This window comes from Coloeus monedula (assembly GCF_965178545.1).
Source record: "Coloeus monedula genome assembly, chromosome: 16".
NCBI classification, from domain to species: Eukaryota; Metazoa; Chordata; class Aves; order Passeriformes; family Corvidae; genus Coloeus; species Coloeus monedula.
Window position 1 is genome coordinate 6,162,320 of NC_138796.1, and position 26,821 is coordinate 6,189,140.

Here is a 26,821-nt window from a genome sequence, read left to right on the forward strand (position 1 = left end):
AGAGTAGGGAGAAGGAATCCGAACCACAGCTTTCCTGGGGATGAACCCAATGCAAATCCAACCTCGAGGCACTGCCAGAGCATCCCTTCCTCCGTACAGCCCTCCAGCAGCCACGCTGACAGGCTGGTGTAAGGCTCGCACGCAGCCCAAAACCTGCTGCCCCAGTGCCCTGGGCGGGACCTGGAGGTGAAGCTGCTCCTCCATGCGCTCAGGAGCTGCACTGGCAGGAGGCGGCCGCGGGTGAGTCGCTGCCTCCTTGGATCTCCATGCCAGAAAACGATGCCAAGGGGAGAAACTCTACCGCAGTGAGCAACGCACAGCTCACCCCAACCATGGGCTTCTGCCAGGAGAAAGGGAGGGGAAAAGGGGAAACCACAACCATCTCCATCTGCCTGGGGCCAGAGTGTTTGCTGAACCAGCACAAGATCCGCTTTGCCCCGGGACACGCCGACAGGTCTCAGCAGGCTGAGCCACACTCCTCTAGCCAATTGCTTGCCCAGAGGCGGTCTGGCACCACAGCACAGGCAGGGAGGTGCGAGTTGGCAACGCTGCCAAGCCCAGACTGGCTGTGCCCCCCCTTCCCTGCCAACTTACACCACGCCAAACACATGCGTGTGCCCATTAGCTTGGCCTCTGACTGCCTGGGAAAGGCACCACCAACACTTACCTCATGCCAGCAAGGACACACATGATCCAAAGCAGCCCAGCTCTGAGGGTAAAAGGGTTCAGGGCACAGAGATCATCCCTTGAACCACCTTATCCCTATAGCCAGCAGCCAAAATGCAACCCCTGTGATGCTCCAGTTGCTGCAGCGGATGAGCACACCTGTCCTCCTCCTTCCCAGCTCCAAGATTATAAAACATACCTGTTTTGCACAGTTGAGACATAAATCACTAAGGGCTGTTATTAAAGGAACTTGGCGGGTGCAGATGTGTCAGCCCACTTGAAAACATCTTCTCCATCTTTGCTCAGCTCTCCAAAATGGCACAGGTTCTGGGGAAGAGGTACGGCCTCGGGTGACTCACCACCGAGAGGGGATGTGACCGATGAGGAGATGAGATACCAGCGACCGCACAAACCACACGCCAAACGTCTGGAGGCCGGAGGTCGCGCTGGGGGAAGTGGGAGGGAAACAGACCCCACGTGCTCAGCCCACTTGGGGTTGCCAAAGGTCCCTGTGAGGAGGGAGACGACAGAAAGCACCCCCAGGCAGAGCTGGGGAAAGAGGGCGGGCAGCCATGCCCTCAGTAGAGGGGGCTGCCACTGGTCACCTGGAGTTTTAAACCCATGGGGCTCTCTCTGACTTGGCCCCTCACACCTCAAGACTGAAATTCAGTCCCAGCTGGACAAGTCAGTCAAGGCTGGGTTGTTAAAGAGCCAGACAGGAGGAGGGCATGCTGGAGGCAACATGCTGGAACTGAACAGATGGCCCTGTGGACACAGCTCCAGCCAATAAGCCAGGCTACACGCCCGAGGTGACAGGGGTGTGTGCCAGCACTGGGAAAGCTGCTCCATCCCTCCTCAGCTGTAGGTGACCGGCTGGCACCTTCAGCATCCCCGTACTGCCCTCCACACTGGCTGCCAACCTGCTGCAGAGGGGACAGCTCACCTGAACACCCATGAAGGGTCAAGAACAGCAAGTGGGAGCAACATGGAGACACCACTCAGTGAGGAATTCACTCTCCCAGTCTGGTTCCATGTTTCCAAACTAACCCAAGAGCACCAACACACCAGAGAGAAGCAGCATCCACAAAGCCTCTGCTCATGCCTTGGGACAGCCTTCCAGTTGGAAAAGACTCTTTAATCAAGTCCAGCACAGCTGGACAGCCCTGGTGGCTGACATGTGGTAACAGGTGGCCACGTGCACTGCTGGCTGCAAAGCATGCCAAGCAAGAGCCATCCTCAGCTTAGAAGCCACAGCCCTGGCACCGGAAGACCAGTGGCCTCCAGCACCCCGGGAGAAGTGAAGTAAACTCTTCCCCATCAGCCCCATCTGCCCGTTACACGCTTCTGCCACTTATGAAACATTTCCAACTGCCGGCATCTCGCCCCATCCTCCCTGGCCACAATGGACAGACACGCTGCAAGGCCTCAGGCTGGCACCACGCAGTGCTCTGCAAGGGGCTGTGGCCACAGAAGAGCCTGAGCTATAAAGCCTGGCTCCTTGGACCCTCCAGTCTGAGCCTAGCAAGGCTGGGAAACACAGCGGTGAAGATTTGGCTTTATTATATATGGGATGTTTTGAACTCTGGGCACTCAAGGGAGATTTGCAGCCCGGCTGCAGCCAGGTTCTCAGCTGGCTGCTGGGCGCAGCACAGAGCAGGAGCTGCAGCCACCCTTGGCCGGGAGCACAACCACCTCTTCCCCAGTCCAGCTAGCAGTGCCTCACAGGCAGCCAACTAGGACAACAGTCCACGCCACAAACAGCTGGATAAATGCTTACGTCCTCCCCAGCAGGGAGGGAGGAAAGGAAAGCAGGGAAGGTCCAAGCACAGCGAGCACCTTCCCACCACCGGCAGAATGGACACCACACTAGCTGCCTGTGCTTACCATGATCAGTGCAGCCCTGATCCTCTCCCTGCAGAAGCAGCAGATTCCCAGGGAAGACTCTTTCAGGGGTCCCCCTCCAGCACACACCTCCCCATCTCTGCCCCGCGCAGCTCGGCGAGGCACAGCCACAGCTATTCCTCATGCACACATTTATGGCTGCAAACAGCTGCGAGCCGGAGTGCTGACAGTATAAATCTTTGCCACCTCCTCCCCTGCCTGCCAGGGCAGCTCCAGTGACACCCGAGGCACCAGAGCCGCTTTGACTCTGTGCCATGCACGAGACACCAGTGATACGAGCCCCTGAACAAGCCGGGCTGAAACCAAAGCCCCCGGATCAGATGTATGTGGACTCCAGCAGCGGCTGGTCCCTATCGCTGTCCCCAGCAGCTCCAAGCTGCTGTCACAACCCACCACCCTCCGCTCCAAAAACTGCCCCAAAAGCCATATTTACACTCCATGCCATGGGACTGGCAGTAGCTTCAAAGCCCTAATTTACAGCCTCAATTCTCTGCATCCCCTGAAAGCCTTCGATCCCATCCCCGGGAGCCAGAACAGCCAGGGCAATTTAACTCCCCATTTGATCTTCTAAGGGCCATGGTGAGCTCGGAGACAGCATCCTCTGGCGGGGGGTCCACACTCCCGGCCTTTGCTGACTTGAACAGCGCCGCGCCGCTTTCCTTCAGCTGCACAAATCATTACCTTAAAAGCCAAGGCGAGTTCTCCCTCCAGCTCAGTACAGCTCTGTATTGTTTCTTTTAATTTTATTTTATTCCACGTGGGAATCTGTGTCCAGGCCGCTTTATTTTTAAGTGGCTCTTACTCAATATTTACTATCGCTCGCAGCTGCGTCAGCACAGGAACACTGCGCGCTTGCATCAGGTTTCCGACCAGCCCTCCCGCAGCCATTCCCCCCGTGCTGATGCCATGCCATGATTTTCCTGCCATGCCACCCTCGTGGTGAATCACCAGTCCCCCACAGCCATAGGATACTGAAGGGCAGGGTGTGAGCATAGGGCATGGGGGGGTTCCCTGCTTTCATGGAAATAAATAACATCAGGCAGAGCCCTGCCACTCACCTCCTCCTCACCCAGGAGCTGGAACAGCCCCAACAGCCTGGAGATGGCAGAGGAGGAGAAAATGGGAAGTGGCTGGAAGGGCTCAAGGGACTGGTGTTCATGCCTGGTTCTGCCCCAACGTCCTGTGGACTTACTTTCCACCGTGCAACAGAACAAAGGCAATCCAAGATATGCCAGTGCCTCAGGAAAAGGACACCAACAGGACACCCTGAAGATCCCCCACAAGGTCACCCACCAGCTCCCCATTAACAGCATCTCCATGGGGACAGCAAGAAGCCATCTGGGTGGGGACATGAATTGCTCTAGCAGAATGAAGGTGGCTTTTCCTCACGTTGGAGGAGCCAGGATGGAAACCATCCCAGTGGGATTCTTGACATGATGCGCAGCCAGTCCACTCAGCCTGAAACACGGGGTCTGGGTAGCACCAATCCGGTCCCACACTAATCCTGACACTCAAACCAGTGTCAACGCTCCTGGGTCACTGCCAGCTGCTACAGCAGAAGCTTCTCCCACATGCCCCCAGCCTGAAATCCCCCACCACGTCGGATGTCTCTCCTTTTCCACTGGCATAATTAAACCTGCCACCCCAACAGGGGTCCATTGAAGCCTCCAGGCTCTCACTACACAACCACACAGCTCTCCTCAAACAGCAAAGAGCGACTCAGTGGGATCTTCAGCTCCACATTTACTAAAATGCTGTATGGAAATAGAAAAAATAATAATTTAAACTCTCAAACTGATTAGCAGAATCCCCAGGAATGCGGAACCTGGCTGCTAGATTGCAGTCTCACCTTCCTCTCCTGATTTTCTAGGACAGCATCAAAATGTGTTTGCTCTGGTTGGGTTCATCCTTCATGATGTTGAAGATTCTTCAGCCACTGGTGTCCAGCACAGGGGTTCTAAGACTGACTCTGCTACTGGCACTGGGCACACACTTTCAGTACAGGTGCTTCCCCTCCTTTCTAAGCAGAGAAACTTAACCCATCCCATTTTTCTAAATTGTATTATTGTTTTAATCACCGAAACTCAGTGCAGAAGACAATACAAACAATTGAGCTCCCCCACCCCGAGTCCTGCCTGCACATTTAACCCAGCACCACCCACGAACTGTCCCGTGCCTTCATTAGAAAAGAGCTCATTACCCTTCGCTGCCAGAGCCCAGAGAGCTACAGGAGCTCGGTGGGGGAGGTTATTGTGGGATGGCACCGGTGCTGGTCCCCACATCACCTGCACCGAGTGCCTGCCAGCAGCAATTAAATCAGCCTTCAAAGAGAGATCCCAGCTTTCCCAGCACCATTAGCTGTGCCCTGGAGGGAACACGGTCTATTTTCAGCCACAATGACTTAAGATCAGGTCACCAGCAGGTTAAATGGGACTGTGCAGCATCATCTCCCTGCCCTCCCATTGAGAAATTAAACACTGCTGTGTGATGGGCAGCAGCAGCCCTGGACACACACCAGGTGCCCACAGAAAGGTAAATGCCACCTGCCTGCTCCTCTCCTCTGCTTCCCATCACTGGCCATGGACACCCACTGCCCTGGCTGCCTTCCCTCTGTGTGGCGTGGTAGGTGGGGGTTCACTGCAGAATCACCCCTGGGTTCCTCCCTGCCTGTCCTCTTGTCCAGCACAGTGACAGTTCAGGTCCAGAATGGTCCCCACAATGCCCAAGGCCAGGAGTGCTGGAAGGAGCTTCACTGCCCCCCCATCCTGCAAACCCAGGCCCACACAGTGCCAGACCAGGGCTGCTCATCTCGCCCCCTCCTCCCAACGGCCCAACTGCAAATCCCCAAGCTGGGGACTGCCCCAAGCCACCAGTTCCACCAGGGTTTCACCACAGCCACCAGAAAGGTGGCATCTCCCCACAGAAGCTCCATCTGCTTTGCTGGTAGGTCCACCACTGAAACCCAACCAGCCACCCCACCACTAACATCTGGCGGGGAGGCAGCAGCTGGATGTGGGTTTGTTTTGCCTCCCAGGCTCCTGCCAGGCGCAGTCAGCACGAGCCGAGATGACTCAAAGCCCGGGAGACGCAGCCTCCATCGCTGCTTATTTTAAACCCTCTTGTCTGCAAAGCAGCTGCTGTGGCTCAGCACCTCTGGGGGTACCTTGCAAAGGGGGCGGCACTGCAAGGGGAAACTGAGGCACAGACCCACAATCAGACCTGGACACCACATCATCAATGCCCGCATGGTCAGCAGTCACTGAGCACGACACAGGGAGTCAGCAGCAAGAGGTGATCAGCTCCGAGAAACACCCCAGGGCTGCAGCAAGGACATTGCCAATGACCCAAAAGCATTCATCAGCTCCGGCTTCATGATTCCCTTTGGATACAGCATGGTCAGTAAGTGCAAGGTGAAGCCAGGTGCTCCTGCATGTGCTGCTCTGTGTGCCACAGGAGTGAATGCATCCCTCTCCCAGAGCCCAGTGCTGACTTAAACAACACCTGCAGGGGCCTAAACCACCCTGGGAAAAATTCAGCAATGGGCTGCAGGCATCTGGGGGTGGAAGAAAGGGATCCACACACGGATCAGAATCTCGTAAGACTCTTTCTCTTAGGAAATCAGGCTCAAAAGCTCAGCCTCTGCGCCCAGCCTCTCCTCTTGACCCCACACTCAGCCTTTTTTCCTCCCACACCCTCCTGAACATCAGCCCACGCTACCTCTTCTGCACCAAAAAAGCGCTGAACCATGAAGCAAAGGGGTATCTGTGGCCGGCAAACACCCAGGACCCCACACCTCCCCGCTGCCAATAATGGGAGATAAACACAGAGGCAAATATTATGGCAGTGCGGTTTAATTCCTGATGAATTATGCAAATCCGTATTCAAATGGAAGCACAGCCCTTGGGCTCTTGACAAATTGCCAAGCTGGCCCTGATGACACCAGGCAGGGACGGCCAGCCCTCCATCAGGTGAGGCACTACATGGGTGCCCTCTATATGTACGTACACACATGTATGTGCTTGCACCTCTCAGCTAGGGAGACCCAAGGAGCACTTGCAAGAATGGTTCAAGAGTGACTTCTGCATTTCTCCCTCCTCCCAGCTGCATTTAGTGTGTCCAGGGAAGGCCACCAAGCTTTCATATCCTCCACAAGATGGAAGCAGCTTGGCCTGACAGCAAAATGCAAAGCAGGACAGAAGAGAAAATTCACCATGTCCAGGGCTCGGGAGAACAGGCGGCAGAGGGGGGCACGAGGGGAAAGCCTAAAACACTTGTGCCGATATGACTGTCAGCCCTGAAGCCGAGGAAAGGAAGATCTGTCCACAAAATAGTCACAGAGAGGGCTCATCTGATGAAAGTAGGAATTTCCGATCCCACACAAACCCCGAACATCCATTAAAAGTAGCAGAAGAATTGCCGCTTTGTGTCACTAATCTCATTAGGGAGAAAGCCCCGCTGCAGTGCCGGGATTGCAAAGGGAAACCCCGGCACGCTGCACACTCCAGGAGCCCAGCACAGTGTGCCTGCTCATCCGAGCGGAGCCGGGGCTTCCACCGGCACCCCAGCGAGGTGCCTGCACCCTTCTTTACTCACCCACCCGGATCTCTACTCGCTGGAGCATTATCCGCTTGGCTTGCGTGTGACACGGCATCTGGGATGTCCCCACGCCCAGCAGACCAGGACACAAACACCAGGATGACACACATTGCGTGGCGGTAACGCGGGAGCTGCCTCATGCACACACAGCGACCGGCGCTGCCTGCGAGCGGCACACAGTCCAATCCCTCCAAAACCCTTCCTCCCCACCACAATGGCCACTGCCGATACTACTTTTCAATTTTTTTTTAATTAAAAGCAATTAAACCAAATGTGTTAAAAGCATATTCAAGCCACGGGGAATTCTGCTGAGAAGGCATGGGGGCATGAAGGGAATCAGGGGCAAGAAATCCAACCACCGAAGGTAAAAAGAGCTCTTTGCTGGCAGGGATGCATCGGGATGAAATGAACGGAGACAGAAGCAGGAGCAACCTTTACAGAAGTTGCCGGGGATACAGCCCCAGAGAGACAGGGCTGAGTGTCTTAAAATTTCTGTTATTCCTCTAAAAAGGCATATTCCCTCCTGAATACTGCTGCTTCCCTTGCTCCGAGCCCACCATGTTTGGCTTGCCTGCCTGCATCCAGCTCGCTCAAAATGGCTCTTTGGCCACTGCTACGCTGGCAATAAAATTTATTCCCAAGGTCACTTCAGTCCTTTTGCCACTATTTCAATCTGGCTGGATTTAAACAAAACGCAGCCTCAGACACACTGAGCCCCCCCTCAGCCCCTCCTTTCTGCCCATCACTTCCCTGATTTAGCGATGCCAAACTCTCAACTACCTTTCGCTTCCCATAACCGTCAGCAGCAACAGCTGGAGAGGAAAACGGGAGCATATTGTGCACCCAACAGCTGATCCTGGCGGCGTGGGGAACGAGCCCAACTGTCACCGCCACGGCACTGCCGGATCGGGCGCTCCCGCCGTGCGTCCCCCAGCCAGCACCCACGGGGACCGGGCTCAAGGGGCTGTGTGGTTGCCATACCCTTGATGTTTAAGAGCTGGGGAGAAGCGAACAATAAGCAAAGCAAATAAACAGCAGAGAGGGACGGCATCGGTGGGTGCGTCGCGATGCCTGCAGACATCCAGCTGTGCCATCCCGGAGCGAAGCCAGCCAGAAACACGGGGATGGGAGGAAACATGGGGAGAAGGAAAATGCCAAATCCTCGTGGCGAGGGTGAGGCAGACACACTGGAGCAGTCCTCTCCCAAACTTTGCTTTTTGAAGAGCATCCCCAGCTGGCAAAGCCAGTGAGAGGCTGTGCAGCTGGACACAGCACTGCTCCCTTGCCCTGGCTCCAACAGGCAGGGAACTCGGGGCTGCCCTTGGCTCCTCCACCCTGCCTGTATTTTCAGGTTGTTCAGGGCGTACCGTGCTCTCCATTTCAGCAGCGAGGCTGAACAAAGCACTCCCTTGTCCTCGGCACCTCGAGCAGCCAATGCTGGATCGCATTTCCTAACCCAGACCAACATCTCCTCTTCCCGGCACGGCAGCTTTCGTGTCAGCACATGCCAGCCTGGCCCCGATTCCCTGCACCACCTCCTGCCCGGAGCTTTAACTGGACCAGTTTAGTACACAGGGAAAACACACGGGGCCTTGTTTGGACTCGTCGGGCGCTAACCCCAGCTCGGGGAGGTGATCCGACACCCTCGCGCCGGTCGCAGCTGCGGCCGAACCACAAGGCGCTCACCTGGAAGGCTGCCGTAATGACGTTAATTCCCCATAACAATGTTCATTTCCATATTCATCAGAAGATGGTGAAATGACAAGATGGGGGGTTATTTACTATATGATTATAAACTGATTTCAGCTTTACTCTGGGTTATCCTAGGAAGGAGATCTAAAATTTCCCTTACGAAAGCCCTGCTCTGCTAACCACGTCTGCAGTGAGATTAACGCCCAGTGATTTCCATTTCTCCAACAGCTGCTGTGCTGGGAAAGAGCAGGAGCTTGTCCCCAACAGCAGGGACCTGTCCAGTGCCCCATGCCACCCCCGGCTAGGATTTCTAGTGCCGGCTCATCCTCCAGATCAGATTTTCTCTGGCACATTATCAGTCAGGGATGGGACCCATGGTTTTCCAACCCCACCAAGGAGACTCTGTACTGGGTAGAAGGCAAGGCTTGCTCCAAGTGGGAGAAAGGCTGCTAGAAACCACACTAATAATTGACACCTTTAGCAGCTTTGTGTACCAGAGGCAGGGACAGACTCCTGCCCGTTCACCTGGGAAGGTGTTGGAAACCCTCACACAGTGAAGGATCCCACAGGACCTTGCTCTGAGCAAGTTTACGTCACCACGTTGGCCCTTGGGCTCTTGTCCATGTTCCAAGCCCAAAATCCCTACCAGCTACCACTGCTTGAGACGGGCATTTCAACAGAGGCTGCAGCGCAGGGTGGACAGTCCTTCCCTACTGCTCCTGAAGGATGGAGATGCCACCCCACAGCCCACCAGGACCCTGGGAAAAATCACTGGGACATCAGAGAAACACAGGAGCTCACAGCGGGAGACTCCCAAAAATGCACAAGTTCCTTTTCCACCACCATTTCAGTCCAGAGACTGCTCCTGCCTTCCTCACAGCCTATGAGCTGGCCGCCAGCCCAAGGGAGCTGCAGGGACATCACTCCATGGGATGCCGGCTGTGAAGAGCAGAGCGAATGGGACTGAGCACAACATCGCTGCCCAGCACAGGCCAGCACCCACCTCCCCGAGCCCCACTGGGACAGGCACACTCCCTGCTCTGCCTCAAACATGTCTCAGAAAGCATCTCATTTCACCAGGGCCCCAAGGGAGGGGAAGCATCCTCCCAGGCAGGTCTCCGGCCGGTCCGCATTCCTCCCAGTGTTACACCGAGCCCCTGCCCCAAGGAGCCCCCTGCGCTCAGCCCCTCGCACCACCCCTGGGCGGGCAGGGAGGGGGAACCGCGGTTTCAAGGGCCATTAAACACCAATGGTATTTTCCTTGCAGCATCAAAATGTGACCAAAAAGAGCTGTGCCGAACCATGGGAAAAATCCCGCCGCTGGTCCAGGAGCCATGGTGCTCCGAGCAATGCAGAGGAACAGGGCACGGATCACTCCGGCACCCAATCCGTGCTATCCCGGTCTCTCTATCAGCAAAGCAAGTTTATCATGGATGCAGTTTGATGAGCAAATTGTGCTTCCACTGGCACTGCCAACGGCAAAGCCTCCTGCAAAATCTGCGGGCTCAGCAAAAGCACCATTTTGCCATTATAAGGATGGCTATGGCGGGATTTTGCTGGCACAGCAGCGCTGTCCTGGGGGATGAAAGGGTATTTTTATATCTTTTCCTATGCTCCTACCTGGCCCAGCTGTCTGGAAAACTTCTCCCTGGGCACAGCAGGACTGGAAGGAAGGACAGTCTCCAATCTGCCTTAAATCCCTGCATTTGAATGCACATGCTAATGTGAAGCAGGAAAGCAGGGAAACCAAAATCTCTCCCCTCTGTCTGCCTGCTTTCCTTCCAGCCACTGCTCTGGAGCTGGATTTAACACAGTCAGCCCCGCTCATGGTGGTGCGTCCCCTTTCCCGGGCACTGAAAAGTGTTTCTGAAGCGTATTTTAATGGAAGAGGCTGAGCATCCTTCTATACAAACAGATCTGTTCCTGCAGTCCCCCACCCAAGAAAGCATATCTCAGCAAAATAAGCACATTTTTATGTGCAAAAAGCACAATTTTATTAATTACTGTTATTTTAAACTCAGAGTCTTTTTTTGGGTGTGGGTGATCCTTGCTCACACACAGCCCCGCTGCTGCCTGGCAGGGACATGGTCCCAGAGCAGCCCTTCGCAATCGTGTCTGAGGGAGTCTTTTCCACCTCCCCCAAAACACAGAGTCTGCCAAGAACAACACGCTCCTCTGGGACGGAGGCGAGACCAGGACCCAAAGACAGTGGGATAGGGAAGGAGCAAAACAATAAACTCCCATATTTTGAGCTGCTGCAGAGCAGAGCGAGCTCTTGCTTTAATGGACTCATTCCATCGATTGCAGCCTTTTTTTAAGCAACATCTTCCCAGCAAGCTCCAGGCATGAAATTCCATTGCAAACAGTCCCTTTCCTCTGCTATCCCTCCACAAGGCCCATCAGGAGCACCACCCTTCCCTCCTCAGGGATGGGGAGATGGCGATGCCCAAGAGTACAGAGGGGACAGGGAATGGCATCCCCGAACTGAGCGCCGGCTCAGCTCCCGCCTCAGCCTCCAGCTCACTCCTCCCTCCATGCACTTCCAACAAAGGGGTTTCTGTCCCTGTCCTCCCGGCCTGCACGGCAGCAGCCAAAATGCCACCACCAAGCAGAAATCCCCCAGAGAAGAGCAGCGCGTCCAGGGGTCACTGGACACAGCCCAGGCGCTGGGGCAGAGCCCTGCTGGCGGACTGAGCAGAAGGTACAGGAAAAACAAGGAGTCGGTGCCGGCCATAACTGGATTCTCAAATATGGCCAATCGTGCTATTTTTACAGGGGCGTATTTATTTTCGGAGGACGCTGGGATGGATTCAAGAGTCTCTTTCTTCAGCCCGGGGTATTTAAGGATCGGTTTGAACTGGCTCTATTTAAATGCTTCGCCTCCTGCCCACTTTTCTTAACCCCTTGCACAAGGCCTTTGCTATCCACCCCTCCTAAAAACAAAACAAACCCCCCAAAAAAACACAACAACAACAACAAAAAAAACCACCGAAACCACACACCAACAGCACTGAGAACACAAACCTACAAAGGGCCCCTCGGTAGCAGGAAGCAATCATCATTTCAGGCGATATTGTTAAAGCCGTAAAAAACAACAACAACAAGAAAAAAATATCCCTGCCTACCCCACTGCTGCGGTTTAATGAGAGTTTCAGCTGTTAATTGTACAGATCTTTTTAATGGAGTTTAGCCTGGCTGGGAATTGCCTTGACGAAGCCGAGCTTTGCGAGGATCGTGCCGGGGAGCAGACAGGGAGGTGCACTGAGGTGCAGGGACGGGGAATTTCAAACAACTCCCAGAAAAAGGAAAATAAAAATAATTTAAAAAATAAAGTAAGAACACAATAAAAAAGAATTGGAGGTATCACACACCCCACTCCCTCTGTGAGGGGACCCCAATCTGAGGCTTCCTTCCAGTATGGTGGGAAAGCTCCCAGACGGCATCACAGAAATTGGCCAGCTTGGAGAGACCAGAGCTCTGTGCCTCCGTTCTGACCTGCCTGGATTTCAGAAAAGGAAACTTTGGGAGGAGAAATAAAACAAAACAAAAAACAAACAAAAAAAAATTACCCCATAAAAATAAGAATAATTTAAAAAATACCAAGAACCCACACTCGGTTTGGCTTACGATTGTCCAGATGAATTTTTGCAGAGATCGTATTCTGCTGCAGTAGGAGGTGGAAAAAAATAACCAGGAAAAAAAAAAAAGGGAGGGAAAAAAAAAAAACAACACAAAAGGGAAGGAAAAAAGAAGGTGTTTGCCCATGTGCTTGGCTTCGTAGCCCAGTTCGCTTTACACCTCTCCTCTTCGCACCTGGGAAATTGGCACTGCCACCTAGTCTAAAACTAATAAATCTTTTTCCCTCGATTCAGGCTGCTTCCTTCTCTGCAGATGTTGGCAATCAGGTTTGCAAATTTCAAAGTCATTCATCCCGGGCGGCTGGGAGAAAAGCAGGTTTATTATTGCAAAACCTGTCACCCTCCCAACGCCTAAAGTAAACTCCGAGTCACCTCTCCACGCCCAGGGGAAAGAAAGGGGAAAAAAAATTTTAAATAGTCAGAGAGGGAAATCAAACGGTCAGAAATCCCTTACGTCCTCCCAGGGAAAGCAGCGAGCAGCAGTGTGGGCAGGAGAATGCGGCAGCGTCCTCCCAGCAGTGCTGGACTCCGCGAGCCGCTGGGAAAGGGAGCTCGGAAAAGGGGAAAAAAATAAAAAGCCTCCAAAAACCAAAAGTAATTTAAACAAATAAATAAAAAGCTGACTGTGGAAAAAAAAAACCACTGCGTATACTTCAGCGTCTGCCTCTTTTTTTTTTCTTTTTAATAGAAATGCAGACGTGGGGCTGCCCGAGAATGAAGCACGCCGAGAAGGGAGAAAAAATGTAAGGACGAAGCAGTCACTGCATAGAAGTTTTGTTTCCGTGTTTGAAAAATAAGAATTGCCGAGAAAAAAAAAGAAAAAAAAAAAAAAAAAAAAAAAAAGAAACCCCACCAAAACCAGCGGTGCCGGCAGCGCTGCCCGGGGGCAGCGGGACCTCAGCGGGGCTCGGGCTGCACTGGGCAAGAAATCACCAAAACAGCTCCTTTTCAGCCCTTTTTTCCAGCCCAGGGATATTTTTTTTGGCTGGCCGGGAAGCACAGCGCCGGGCAGCGCAGCCCGGTCCCTCCGCAACCCGGTCTGCGCCTCTCCCAGTTTACCCGAAAATCGGATTTATTCCCCGGATTTATTCCGCAGCCGCCGCGGCAGGGATTTTCCTCAGCGCCAACAAAACCGTACGCTGGACGAGGGGACTTCTATCGGCTAGGCGCGATTTTTTCCCCATTCCCCTATTTTTTACTCCGTTCCCTTACTTTTCCACCATCACCCTATTTTTTCGTACTTCTTCCATACTCCCCTATTTTTTTTTGCCAAATCAAAACCACGCGAAGCAGAAGACACTTGGGGACAAGACGCGAAAAAGCTGCGAGCGCATAAATATATGATTATTATGACGATATTTATATTTTGGGGGGGGGGGGTGGGGGGATGGTTAAAGCCCGATCCCGGTTCCGCCGCCCGCGACCGCGGAGGGAAGGCGCGGGGGTACCGGGGGTTCCGCGGAGCCTTACCCGGGTGGGAGTGAAGGCTGATGCCCGATGCGAGGAATTTTCCGGGCTGGAGGGCGGCGGGGAGCCCGGCGGCCATGGGCCCGGCGGCGGGGGCCAGGCGGCCGGTGGCTCCCAGGCGGTGGCTCTCCATGGCCAGCCCGGAGAGCAGCGGAGGGGGGCCGTGCACCGAGCGGGGGGGCCCGAAATCTCGGCCATCCATCATCCACTCGCCGGCTTCACGGAGTCTCCCGGATCGCTGTCGGTGCCCGCCACCGCCTTCCCCCCCCCCCCCCCCCGCCCCCCACCCCCCTCCTCCTCCTCCTCCCCCAAAAAATCAGATGGTTTTCAAAAATAAGGCGTCCAAGCGTCCCATGGCGCGGTGCAGGGAGCCAGCCCCGGCGCGGCGGTCTCGGCGCTGCCTGCAAAGAAGAAAGAAGGGGGAGGTGCGGTGAGCCGACATGCCCCGACACCCCCCTGTTCACAGCCACCCCCAAAAATACCCCCCAAAACCCACCCTCACCTTCCCGGAGTGGGGGTAGAGAAGGGGGGAGAAGCGGGGGGGAAAAAAAAAAAGTAAGAATAACTTGTGGCAAAAGGCAGGAACAAAAAAAAAAAAAAAAAGTATTTAAAAATAGTATTTTAAGAATTTAAACTTTTTTTCCAAGAGTTACATTTGTCACGGCCGCAGCCCCGGCCGGGCCGGGAAGCGCCCGCCCGCAGCCTGGCTCCGGCGGGACCGACCAGCGGGGACGCGGCACCGCGCTTCGCCCCGGAAAACAAACACAAAAATCCCAAAACAGGGAAAAAAAAAAAAAAAAACCACCCACTCAAATCTTTCTTCTTTTTCTTTCTTTGTTTTCCTGGGGTTTTTTTCGTTTTTTTTATTTTTTTTTTAATTTTTTCCAACCCTTTTCTTTATTTCTCCCCCGCCGCGGGGTCCGGCGGCGGCATCCCTCCCGCAGCCCCGTTTCTCTTTCTCTCCTCTTTTGGAGCTCATCCCCAAGACTCCAAACCACCGACTGGGCTTGTTGTTTGAGCTTTTTTATTTTTCCTTTTCCCAGCGCCGCTTTCACTCGGGAAAACAAAACCCGTATTATCATTTCCCGGCAGAGCGAAAAAAAAAACCAACTCAACCATATATATAAAATTATCTATATTTGTATTTGCAGCATGATGAAAGGCTCCACTCGCCCGCCGTATTTTGCACCGGGATAGCGAGAAATAATAAACACTGCGGGAATAAAGTGGAGGTTCTCCCCTTCAAATCCTCCCCAAGCGCTACCGGAGCCCCGGGAGCCGCCGCTCCAGCCCCGCCGCCCGTCCCGGCTCCCGGGCGGGCGCTCCTAGCGCAGGGGAGGGATAATTAAATAAAAAAAAAGGAAAAAAAAAAAAGAAAGAGAGGAGAAATAAAAAATTATACCCCCGAAAAATCTAACTGCTTTGCTTTGTTGTGATTTTTTTAAAAATTATTTTCGGGTGGATTCTAATATTAGTTAAACCCTGCCTGCGTGGCTGCTTGGGGCGAGCCTCACCCCGGGAGCTGCGGGATCGGCCGGATCCCGGCTGGAAAGTAATCAGTAAAGGGGAAAACGGCTAAAAAGGGGCAAAAAGCGGGAGGGATGTGGAGGAAGGGGGGGTGGAGGGGGGGGGACGGGACCGCCGCCCCGGGGTCGGGGTGCGGGTCTGGGTGCGGGTCCTACCTCGGCGCGGTCAGACCGCCTGGTCGCGGGGCATGGCGGCGGTGCGGGGCTGGGGCGGGGGGTGCCGGCTCGCCGCCCTGCCCGCCGCCCGGCTCCTCCGCTGCTCCGCTCCGCTCCTCAGGGGCAGCAGCGCGGGAGCGACGCGGTGGCGGCCGCGCCATGGAGCGGCGGGGCCCCGCCGAGCTGCAGCATCGCCTCCACACCCCCCCCTCCCCGGGCCGGCCCCGCGCGCGCGGCTCGGCGGCGCTTAAGGGAAGAGGGAAGAAAGGAAAAAAAAAAAAAAAAAAAAAAAAAAAAAAGAGGAATAAAAAAAAAATTAGGGAGGAAAAAAAAAAAAAGGGGGAGCGCGAGCGCGGGGCGGGAGGGAGGGAGGGAAAAAACGGGGGAATGGGGGAGGGAAAAACGGCGGCGGCGGGGCCATGAAACACGCATTGTTCTCGGCGCGGCGGGGGCGGGCCCGCGGCCTATCTGCGCCTTCCCATTGGCCAGCCGGGCTGTCGCTCAGCGGCGGGTAAACAGGCGGCGGTTTCCAGGCCCCCCAGCCGCCCCGCCCCCGGCGCTCCCGCTGCTGTTTCCAGGCTGCCCCCGCGCTCCCGCCCGGAGCGGGCGGGCGGTTGGCGGGGAGCGGCCGCGGGTCCCCCCGCTCCGAGCGGGGACGTGAGGGGGGAGCGCCCCGCGACCCCCTTTATTATCTGTGGGGGTTAAATCCTTCATCCCGGCCGGGCAGGGCTGAGGGGGAAGTGCCGCCGGGCCCTCTCCCACGGCCCCGCCGCGGACAAAGCGGCCTTTCAGGGCCGGGGGGGAGCGGGGGAGGGTCCCTGCCCTCCCTGCGGGCCCCGCCCCCCCAAAAATTCAAAAATAGGGTGAAAAGGGAGGCTGGGGGAGGAGACACACACATTCTCCCTCTCTGGATTTTGAGGGGGGCGGCCCCCCCAGTGCTGCCCGCCGGCCACACCAACTTTTACTTTTCTTTCCTTTTTTTTTTTTTTCTTTCTATTTTTAATTTCTTTTTCCCTTTTCCCCCCACCTATTTTTAATGTATTTTTCTCTTTGCACAGCACAGAGCACTCCTCGGGGAGAAGGGGGGGATGCCCCATCGCTGCCAAAACCCCCCCCGAACCTCCCAACCCACCCCCCGCTTCTTTACTTAATTAAACAAAAATCGGCTTTTATAACGAAAGAGGGGAGGAGGGGAAAATCTAATTTAATCCGGTATAAATTAAAAGTGATAATAATAAAGCGCCACCCCCCCAGCCCCCCCGACAGGAGTTTCGAGGTGCCCACTGGGACATCGGCCAGAAAAGGGGAGAAACAGCCCCAAAAATCTGCTTATTTTTAAACGTTCCAAGCAAAATCGAGTTCGTCGAAAAGCTCTCACGCTGCGCAAGGCCCTGGTTTAACGCGAAAATAATAATAATAAGTAATAGTAATAATAATAATAACATATATTTATGTTTTTATTTATATTTAAGAGCAAAACTGCGTCAGAGGCGAGGGCTCAAACCCCGCTGCCTCCAAGAGGAGGGCGCTTCTTTTCCCAGTCTCCTTTAGTAAACCAAAAAAACGGGGGAATTGGGGGGTGAGGGAAAGAAAAAAATATTAATGGTTTGATCGCTTTTATGTGGCTTTAAAAGCATATTTTATAAATGTTTAATGCCTTCACGCCCGGACCTCCCCGCCGCTGTCCCCGGGCCGGGGGGTTGGCATGTCATAAATCAGGGAAATGCTAATAAAAAATAGAAAAAACAGGCTCGGGCGGGGCGGGGGGGGACGGCCCCCCCCCTCTGCAACTCCAGCCCTTCCTCCTCCTCCTCCTCCTCCCCTTCCCCCGGCCGGGAGCCATCTTGTAGCAGCAGCTCCTGGCTGGGGCATCGCTGCTGCAAAACAGCCTCCAAAAAAAGAAGAAAAGCCCCTCCAATCTAATATACACATTTTTCTAGTTATGATTGTTATTGTTATTATTATTTTTTTTCCGTCTCCGGCGCGGTCCTGCGGGCGCGCACCGTTTTCCCACCCTTTTCCACATGAAATCCCAACCCCCTTCTTTTCTCCCCATTATTTCCCCCCGTAACCCCCCCACCCCTGCAGCTGGGGGGGGGACACACACGCCGCAATGGGGGGCTGCGAGTACCCCGTGGAATTTGGGGGGGTGGCGGCCGCTCCCACATTTTCCCCCGCAAAGCTTTGCCGCAAACAGCGCTTTCTCCAAAAACACCCATTTTTATAAAAAATAATATCGGGGCGGGGAAGGGAGGTGGGGGTGTCCCGCGAGCAGCCGCACCGCGTTGTGCCCCCCCCCCCCCCCCCCCATTCCCATTCCCATCCCGTTCCCGGTGCCCCGGGCTCCCGGCAGGTTCCCACGGTGCCGCCCGCCCCCGGGCCGCCCCCCGCCCCCCCCGGGGAGGGGGCACCCCCGCCCGCCCTGCGCGCCCGGCTCCGCTCCCTCCGTCTCTCCCCTTGTGCTTTTTCCTTAATTTTCTTTTCTTTTCCCTTCCCCCACCCCCCCCAATTTATTCTCCATTTTGTTTTGGCGTTTCTTCCTGGTTTTGTTGTTGTTGTTGTTTTTCCTCTTTTTCCCATTTTCCCTTCTCTCCCCTCCCCGGACGAACACGAAATTCCCAGTGGCCGCCCCCGTCCCGGTCCCCGCCGAGGCGGAGGGGAGCGGGCAGGAGGCAGCGGAGCGGTGCGGAGCTCGCAGCCCCCCGCCCCACACCGGGCACTGCCCCCCCTCTCGGGATGCAGGTAGGACGGGGGGGCGGAATCTGGGAATGGGGGGAGTTGGGGGAGGCTCTCTGGAGACGTGGGAGGCAAAGCAAACCGATACCCCCCACCCCCAACGCATGTCCCCCGTCTTGGGGGGGCTGCCAAGGTGTGGGAGGTGGGGGACACTCACCCCTTCATTGCCAACCCAGCACTCGATTTTGTACCCACAGACTGGGCACAGGCCCTGATGGAACCCCATTCCCATCTGCTGAGACCCCCCAAATCCCCTTTTTTTCCCCCAATAAATCCCCTATGCTCCTCATCCCCAGCCGGGGGGGTGCTGTGCATCCCTTCCGCCCGCTGTTTTTAACGTGCTTACTACACGTTTTCAGGGTGTTTTTGAAGCTATATTTAAAGTGTGCAGTCAGTGGCTGGATTTAGAAATCCAGGCATAAATCACATTAAAACGCGGACGGCGACGATCCCAACGCATCGGCAAAGCTTTGCCCTGATTTCATTCCTTCCCCCCTTCTTAAAAGCAGAACTGAGTCTGACAGCAGGGTTCCATTCCACCCCCCCCAAATAAAACCCTGTGGGGACAGAGGTGGGATTTGACGGCAAGGGGACCCTGCTGGGGTTTATTCCGATGCATCCATGGCGATTTATTTATCAATGGGGGGGCTTGGATAATTCCAAAGCCTAGGGTCCCTCCCCACCCCAGCCCCTGTGCCTGCAGTGAAGGAGCTGCCATCCGTGGGGAGGGGGCTGTGGAGTGGGGGGTCCCAATGAGGAGATCCCCAGGGAAACGGTTTGGGAACTGAGCGAAGAATTTCTGATTAATGACCAGAACAGCTCGGGATTTCGGTTTTCTCCATAAATCGTGGCTGATTATAACCCTTGTGCTCAGCCTGGCAGCAGGCTTTGCATGGAGGGGGGAGCCCAAGAAATAACTGCCCCCTCCAGGGGCTGTACCCAATGCCTGGCAGCAGCTGGAGGCTGCAGCATCCTCACCATCCCACGCAGAGCAGAGAAAAAGGGAGAGGGGCCAGGGGGTGCACAGGGATGTGGTTGGTGCCCTCCCCCCAGTTCACAGCAGTTCTGGTCCCGCAGCTCTGGGGTTTGTAAAGCCAAACGTGTCCCGAACCGGTGTGGTTTTGAGTCCAAATAAAGACTGATGGTTTTTTTTTCCTTGCTTGGCACGGGAGGGTGGGGGTGTGTGCACAATCCGACCCTGTTTTCCTGCTCTGCCACCTGTGCACTCACTTCCCCCCAAATCCTGAGCTGGGACCCCCAGTGCCAGGACCTGCCCCATGCTGGGTGCCCTTTGCTTTCCACAACCTCCACAAGCCCCTGGTACCAGGCTTTTTTCACAGCTAGACTGGCTCTTGTATTCATAAGGCTGGATTTATTTTTTTTTTTTTCCCTTTTATCCAATAATAAGCTTTCTTCATCCAAGATCAGGGGGAAAAAACAGGCAGGGAGGAGGGCAGACATGCACAACCCATAGAGCGCTTTGAGAGGAGCACCAACCCCAAAGCTGTAATTACTGCCTGCGTTTTTTGGCTACGGATCAGCTGCTAAATTGGTCGTAAGGCACGGAAACGGCAGTTACACCTTTCAGTGGAAAAAATGTGGTTTAGTGGAGAAACGTGTATGGGAAACCTCCCCAAAACTGCAGTCCCCATACAACACCCGCTATTACAGGTTCTGCATTTGGGAGTTTAAAACAATCCTCCATCCAGGTGAGCTGAGCTTAGAATGACAAGACCTTCTACATCAACAGGGTAAATTGGGGATTTTTTCCTTGATCTGTCACTTAAATCAAAAATACCCTCCTGGGTGCAGGACACGAGTAAGAGAGAGGCAGGAGCATGTGCTATTTTGAGGTTCAATACAAAATAGATACCCTTGGCTCCAGCAGTTCTCCGTAGCCCAGCCCACAGGAGCTGCAGGTACTTTCGTATGCATACAAAACATTTTTAAATGGAAAATATTCACAGCTGCTCTCGCTGTTTTGACAGGGGGGAAGGAATCGCGGGGCATGTTAAGGAGATATTAAAAGCTGTGGTTTGAAGCTCCTAAAGCATTTACTCAGCAGGAGAGCCAGAGAAAGAAGTTTAGAAGTTAACTGCATACTTGTGTGCCTTTGCTCTGTCCTTCTTAAAATTCACCTCTCCTATCTGCTTCTAATTTAAACAAGCAGAGCCCTCCAGGAACTGGAAAATCCAGATTTGCAGCATCTCCCAGGGAAAGACGATTTCCTACGTGCCCCCCCAGCGTGAGGGTCCTGCTGAAGGTTAAACTCGTGAGTGCCTTTGGTTTTGCACCAAGTTAATCTCCCCACAAACTAAAAGACTGGGGAAATGCTGGTGAAAACGATGCTGATGTTGCTGGCTGGTCACATCCCTCTTCCAGAAACAGACGTGGATTTCACCATGAATGCTCATCCCCACACTGTTCCCTGGCCTGCTTCAGCTTCCCCGCCTGAAAACAGAGTAAACCCATCCACCTCCCCAGGGTACATTATGGTGGCTTAAAATTAACACTCAAAAATGTATTTTCAAATCCCTTCATGAAAGGCATCAGAAGCACTGGGTGTTAGCAGAATAGATCCTTCACCTTTTAACAGCTGTTAATTGCCATTAAAACCAAACCTGCACAGCTTTATTGGAGCAGCATCCAAGTTTCCTTGTCAGATGCTGCATCCACCCTCGGTCGTGCTCTCCTGCACGTGCCGGCTGCCACAACGAGGTGTGGTGGATAAATCCTGTCTCACTGGTGGTTATCTTGCACTTTGGGTCTCATTGTACGATTTCCTGGTGCCAGGTTTTTTCCTTCGCCGTCCTGTGAGTCGTTGCAAAAGTTGCAAGAAGTTGCAACACACCTTCCTTTGACTCTCAGCAGGAAAGAAGATGGGATGCAAGACTTGTTCCCAAAAATACCCCAAGGAACCAAGCAGGAGCCTGCCCTCGAGGAACTGGGTCCCTGAGGCTGAATCCAGCCCACAGCTGTCAGCAAAAGCATGTGCTGGGTGTCACAGGGATGGGAATAGCCCTCTGTGACCAACGTGGAATAAATCCAAGTCATCAACAGGCAGGGCTGGGGAAAGGCTGCCAGCACTGCCCCCGCCATCCACCGTGCTGGGAGTCACTTCCCTGCTGCCTTTGGGGTTTATTGACCTGATCCCTTCCATGGCATCCCCCCATCACCCTGCAGCCCAAATCTGGCTGGAGAAGCCAAGTGCCAGGCAGGGGAGAAACCCTTGGGAAAACGCTGTGGCAGGAGTTTTCCTGGTGTTTGTGAAGCCATTGGCTTCTCACATCCCTCACAGGTGCTTTATGCACTCCCAAACACCCAGACCCACCCGGGAGTGCCCTGCACCACTAAACTGCTGATGCTAAAATACATGAGGTGGATTCAACAGGGTAAGAGGGGAAGGAGTCTCTGTGATTCCGAGTGTCTTGTTAGACCCCAGGGTTTTGTTTCCCCCTGGATCCCAGCACAAGGAGGGGGTGTCCAGGGCTGGCTCCCAGGGCTATCCCATCTCTTTTCCCATCGCCCTGGCCCTCTGCATGGGGGAAGGGGCGGTTGGACAAGACGAGCCCTTTCTGCTCCACAAAGCTCGTCAGCCAGCCGCACTGGGCTTATAATTATTATTTCCTTAAAGACGAGCCGAGCAGCTATAGACAAAAAAGTCCCCTCTTGTCGGAGCTGGAATTTGATGTCCTAACGACTGTTTTTGTACCGCGCCTGAGAGGAAAGAGCTCGGCAGGAGGGGGAAAGAGAGATTTAATTATAGAGCTGCATTGTGATTTTGCACACATAGCTGGCTGTTGTAATCAGGTTACAAGTGTATCTGATTTTCTTCCCTCCCCTCCCTCTTCCTCCTCTTTCTCTTTCTTTCGGTTTTTTTTTTTTTTCTTCTTTTTTCCCTCCCCCTTTTTTCCTTTCAGTGGTCCAAATTAGTTGCTTATGTTTGGGTGTTGCAGAGACGAGCTGTTATTTGCCTTCCCTGAAGATCTTGATCAAGGGAACAACGTTTCCAAAGAACCTCGGCAGTTCTTTGCCGAAGGAAGGCAAAGGTTCCCAGCTCCGGCAGAAACCCCCGGGGCTGTGCCAGGCACTCGCATCCCGCCATCCCCAGGCTCCCTTCCCTTCCCACCACCAAAATAAGGGGAGACACCCATATATATATATATTATTTTTTAAAATATATTTTTATATTTATATACATATATATCTTCCTCCCCCATGCTCCCCGCCAAATTCCTTCACATCCAGGATTCCCTCAATAAATTGATGCACTTGAAGAAGAGGAGGAGCCCAATTTACCTTACCTGGGGCAGGAGAAGGGAAAGAGAGGAGACAAGGACCTTTTTAAAAGAAACTTAATATTTTCCCTATCTGAGGCAAGTGATGCCGCACTGGGATTGGGGGCTGTTGTTGGCTTCATTTAGGAATCCATTGTTGTCCATGTGAATTCTTTTTTACATTTCAAATAACAGGATTATTTCCCCAGGGGGTAATATCCTGTAATTTGAACACAATAATGGGAATAAATTACTTACTTAGAACTAATAACGACAGCCTGATTCCAATATATATAGGAACTGTAACAGCTTTGGTTAGTTAAAGTGTAATTGTGTCGACGGATGACATTTTCTTTCAAAGGAATCAGAATGACTTTTAATTAAATTTGCTGGGGGTGGGGAGGAGAGGGAGAGATACGCTGGGAGATCTCGGCTGCTGAGGCTGTGGCTGGTCCCAGGCTTGGTGCCCCAAGTCCAGCTTTGCCCCAAGCTGGGTGTCGATCCACGATTGTGGAGTTTAAAGACCAGACACAGAACAGAGGAGAAGGAAACCAGCAACAAACCCCCACAGTCCAGGGGTGGTGGGATGGAGTAATGGAGGGGGTGGGGAGGATGAAGAGGACAATGAGGCTAGAGGGGTAGAGGGGATGGAAAGATGGAGCCCAGCCCATTTCCCAAGCTCCTGCCTGGCAGAGGGCAGGGCAGGGCCCTGGGGCACCACAGAATTGCCTCTACCTGTGCTGGGAAATGGAGGAGTTGACAGAGGGCAGGAGGCACCAGCAGCCAGGCAGGGCAGCTCTGCTGCTCTCACTGGAGCCACAGAATCCCAGAATGGTTTGGCTTGAAGGGAACCTTAAAGCCCATCCAGTCCCGTCCTCTGCCATGGGCAGGGACACCTTCCACTGTCCCAGGCTGCTCCAAGCCCCTTCCAACCTGGCCTTGGACACTTCCAGAGATGGGGCAGCCACAGCTTCTGTGAGCACCCTGTGCCAGGGCCTCAGCACCCTCGCAGGAAAGAATTTCTTCCTTATATTCAATCTAACTCTGCTCTCTGTCAGTTCAAAGACATTCCCTTTTGTCCTGTCACTCCAGGCCCTTGTCCTAAGTCCCTCTCCAGCTCTCTTGGAACCCCTTTAGGCACTGGAAGGGGCTCTAAAATCTCCCTGGAGCCTACTCCTCTCCAAGCTGAACACCCCCAACCCAATATTGTTACCTCAGCCCAAGGGTTCCTCAGGGAAGGCAGCTCTGATGAGGGGGATCTGCAGCAGCAGCTGTGCATCCCAGCTCCTCGCCCTCACCCCAAAACTCCCCTGCAAGCCCCGGGCTCTGCACCACATCTCCTCACCGCTGCCTTCAGTGCCAGCCACTCCTCAAGTTTATTTCTGAATCAGCAGCACGCGAGGTTCCCTTCAGAGGCAGACAAAAAAAAAAGCTGCAGTGTGCAGAAAGCCAAGTTCCTGCCCCGAAATAATCTTGGAGAGGAGCGGTGTGCTGCTGCCAGCGGCTCCAGCCTCCTCCAGGACTCATTTTCCTCTGTTTATCTTGAAAATATTTCTGCGCTGAGGTCCCACCCTGCGCGGCGGAGCCCTGCGAGGCCGCCTTCAGCCTGACACACGGCCTCTTGTTTATCCACAGCGAGTTTTACAAATAGCTTATTAAGCCCAGAGGTCTGTTTGCTGGAGGAAAACCTCACCGAGCAGCTCCTGCAGCCCCCGCGAGGCTCCTGCCAGCTGTGCTCCCTCCCAAAAACTCCCTGATGTGCATCGAGGGGCTCAGACCTCTGTGGCTGTAGACATCGGTGTCTGCTGGGTTTGGGAATCGCTCCTGCTTTGATAAAATAACCAGTGTGCTGCTGATGGGTCTCCCACCACTCTCACCCTTTCCCCGTTCCCGGAGCTGGTGTCCCAGCTGGGATTTTGGCATGGCACAGGGATGCTGTGGCACTGCCAGCTCTGGTTCGTGTGATCCCACAGTGGAGTTGCTGGGTAGTTTTTGCTTTTTGCAGGACCCCCCTGCAAGGGCTGCTGGTTTTGGGAGGGTTGCAGGGGTTTGGGTTGCAAAGAGCGTATTTTGGAGATTGCTGGAAACATGTCCAAAGCCATAAGAGATGAGGACAGCTGGATGCTGTATAACGTGGTCCTGGCAGGAGCCCAGTGAGACCATGCCTCAGATTCCCTCCTGTGCCTCTGCTGCCCACCGGCCATGGGACCGCCAGGAGGGAGCTGGGATGGGGGTTTCAGCCCACAGCAGACACTGTCAGGGATGTCCCACTGGGCTTGAGCCCGACCATGGGCACCTCTCTGGCCACAGGGTCTCTCAAACCCATGCCCAAGCACCTCTGTCCCTGCTGCCACCGCTGTCCTGGGCAGGAGCCTGGTTGTGCCAAATCCCCAGCACCCCAGCTGCACCTTGGAATGCCCATCCTGAGCGTCCCCTCCCTGAGACCCCCTAAAACATCACTCCTGGAGCTCACAGCCAGGCAGAGCCCCATAACACAGCAACATTCATAGCCCAGCTAAGGAGATTGAGTTACCTGCCCCTGGAAGAATAAAGGAGGCATTCAGCCATTTTTTTAAAGTCTTTTTCTGTGCCAAGACCAGACACCACGGTGACGGTGGCGCACAGAGGCAGGGAAACACGAGCCCTCACCTCTCCTGCCGAGGGTGACCCCGATCTGCCCCACGTCTCCCCCTTCTCTGACCCTTTAACACCCAGGGAAGCACATGCTTTGCTCACCCGTCACGAGCTCCCTTATCTTTTAATAAAACCTTTAAGAGCAGAAGTCAGGCAATGCTGGCACAAAGGCAGCTCAGCCTCCTCCCGGGACATTAATCATTTTCTTTGACACGTTTTGCTAATTAGCCAAAGCGTTTGCCTCGACAGGGGAGAAATTGGGGCCTGGGAAAAAAAAAAAAAAAGAAAAAAACAACATTAGAAGGGGGAGAGGTGGAAAGGGAGGAAGAAATGGGGGAAGAAGGAGCTGACGTCACCCCTGTGTTATCCGGCATCCCTGGGCACCACCTTGCTGGGAGAAAGCCCAGTCCCAAGCCCATCCCAAGGATTTTGGAGCACCATGAGCTGCAATACACATTTTACCTTCCCCATCCCACTCCTGGTTACCCCAACAGTGCAGATTGCAGCCATGAAGGGTAACTTGAAACACGCTGTTTGGAGGTTTAACTCACGGCTTTATCTTTTACACGGCTGTTAATCCTCGGGACACATGTTTCCTATCAGCCTTTGATATTTAACATACAATAAGTGTCTTATTAAATCCCAGGGACTGACTTCATGCAGACATCTCCCCCCAGGTCCTGTCCTGAGGACATCCCAAAGGCAGATGGGGCACCCCGGCTTGGGCACAGATTTGGGGTGTAGAGTGTGTTATAACCAACAGGGAGAGAAATAGAGTGGGGTGAAGGCTCCTCTGCACAGGAATTCAGCCTTTAAATTGGCTGAGCAGACACCACTCCCACACATGGGAAAACCCCTCACAGTTTTTAAAAATACGTTATTTTTAAGGGTTTTCTGGCAATGCTGTGGTGGCCAGTGAGCCCATCTGAGGCAGGACTAGCTACTGCCTCAGCATGACTTCTTTTCTCTAGGAATCCAACTCAATTTTCATCGGACCTGATGTTTTCTGGGGGAGAGATACCATAGAGAGAGCAACTCACAGTGAATTCCCTCTAATCCATGGCATTCAAAATAGAAAATCCCAAGGAGAAAGCATTGCCTGCTCATGCCTCCCTCCAGCCCAGCATGGCAAAATACTGGCTCCTGTCCCATCCCTGAGCATCAGTTCTCCATCCCAACTCCTTAGGGAAGGGCAAGGCAGAAAACCACACGGCACAATCCCCTTTTCTCCACAAAACCAAGTGTAAGAACAATGAAATTGGGTGATACAGCCCCCACATGATGTAAGGACACCCCCCTGCCCACATCCACAGCAACTGTCCCATCCCCGTGCATGGGTACAAGGGAGCGGGAGCAGCATCCCAGAGCCACGTCAGTCCTTTGGGGAGTGTTAAAAAAATAAATCACAGCTCTTTACTCCTCTCTAGCACAAGTTTCTCATTGCTGCGGGATGACACACACTACCTCCTCCAAAACAAGACCCTGTATTATTATTCTGTTTCTAATTTGGGGGTTGGAAATTATTTTCCAT

The 26,821-nt window shown here is 53.9% G+C and overlaps 1 protein-coding gene and 1 long non-coding RNA gene across 8 annotated transcripts in view; one reads left to right on the forward strand and one right to left on the reverse strand.

The window, feature by feature from the left end:
- Positions 1 to 14,228, reverse strand: part of TNRC18 (trinucleotide repeat containing 18) — a 56,336-nt gene extending 42,108 nt beyond the window's left edge. For 5 of the 7 annotated variants that reach the window (XM_082292295.1, XM_082292292.1, XM_082292291.1 and 2 more), the window contains exon 1: positions 13,965 to 14,227. In XM_082292295.1, coding sequence (XP_082148421.1) covers positions 13,965 to 14,166 — 202 coding nt within the window. In that variant the 5' untranslated portion in view covers positions 14,167 to 14,227. Of the gene's footprint in view, positions 1 to 13,964 lie in introns of all 7 variants that reach the window. The other 2 variants (XM_082292296.1, XM_082292294.1) reach the window with 1 other exon arrangement.
- A 3,848-nt stretch (positions 14,229 to 18,076) lies between these two features.
- On the forward strand, positions 18,077 to 22,861 carry LOC309579092. Its single transcript, XR_014226861.1, has 3 exons — positions 18,077 to 18,385; positions 20,550 to 20,651; positions 20,762 to 22,861. It is a non-coding gene; the product is annotated as an uncharacterized lncRNA (long non-coding RNA).
- Positions 22,862 to 26,821: the final 3,960 nt, after the last annotated feature.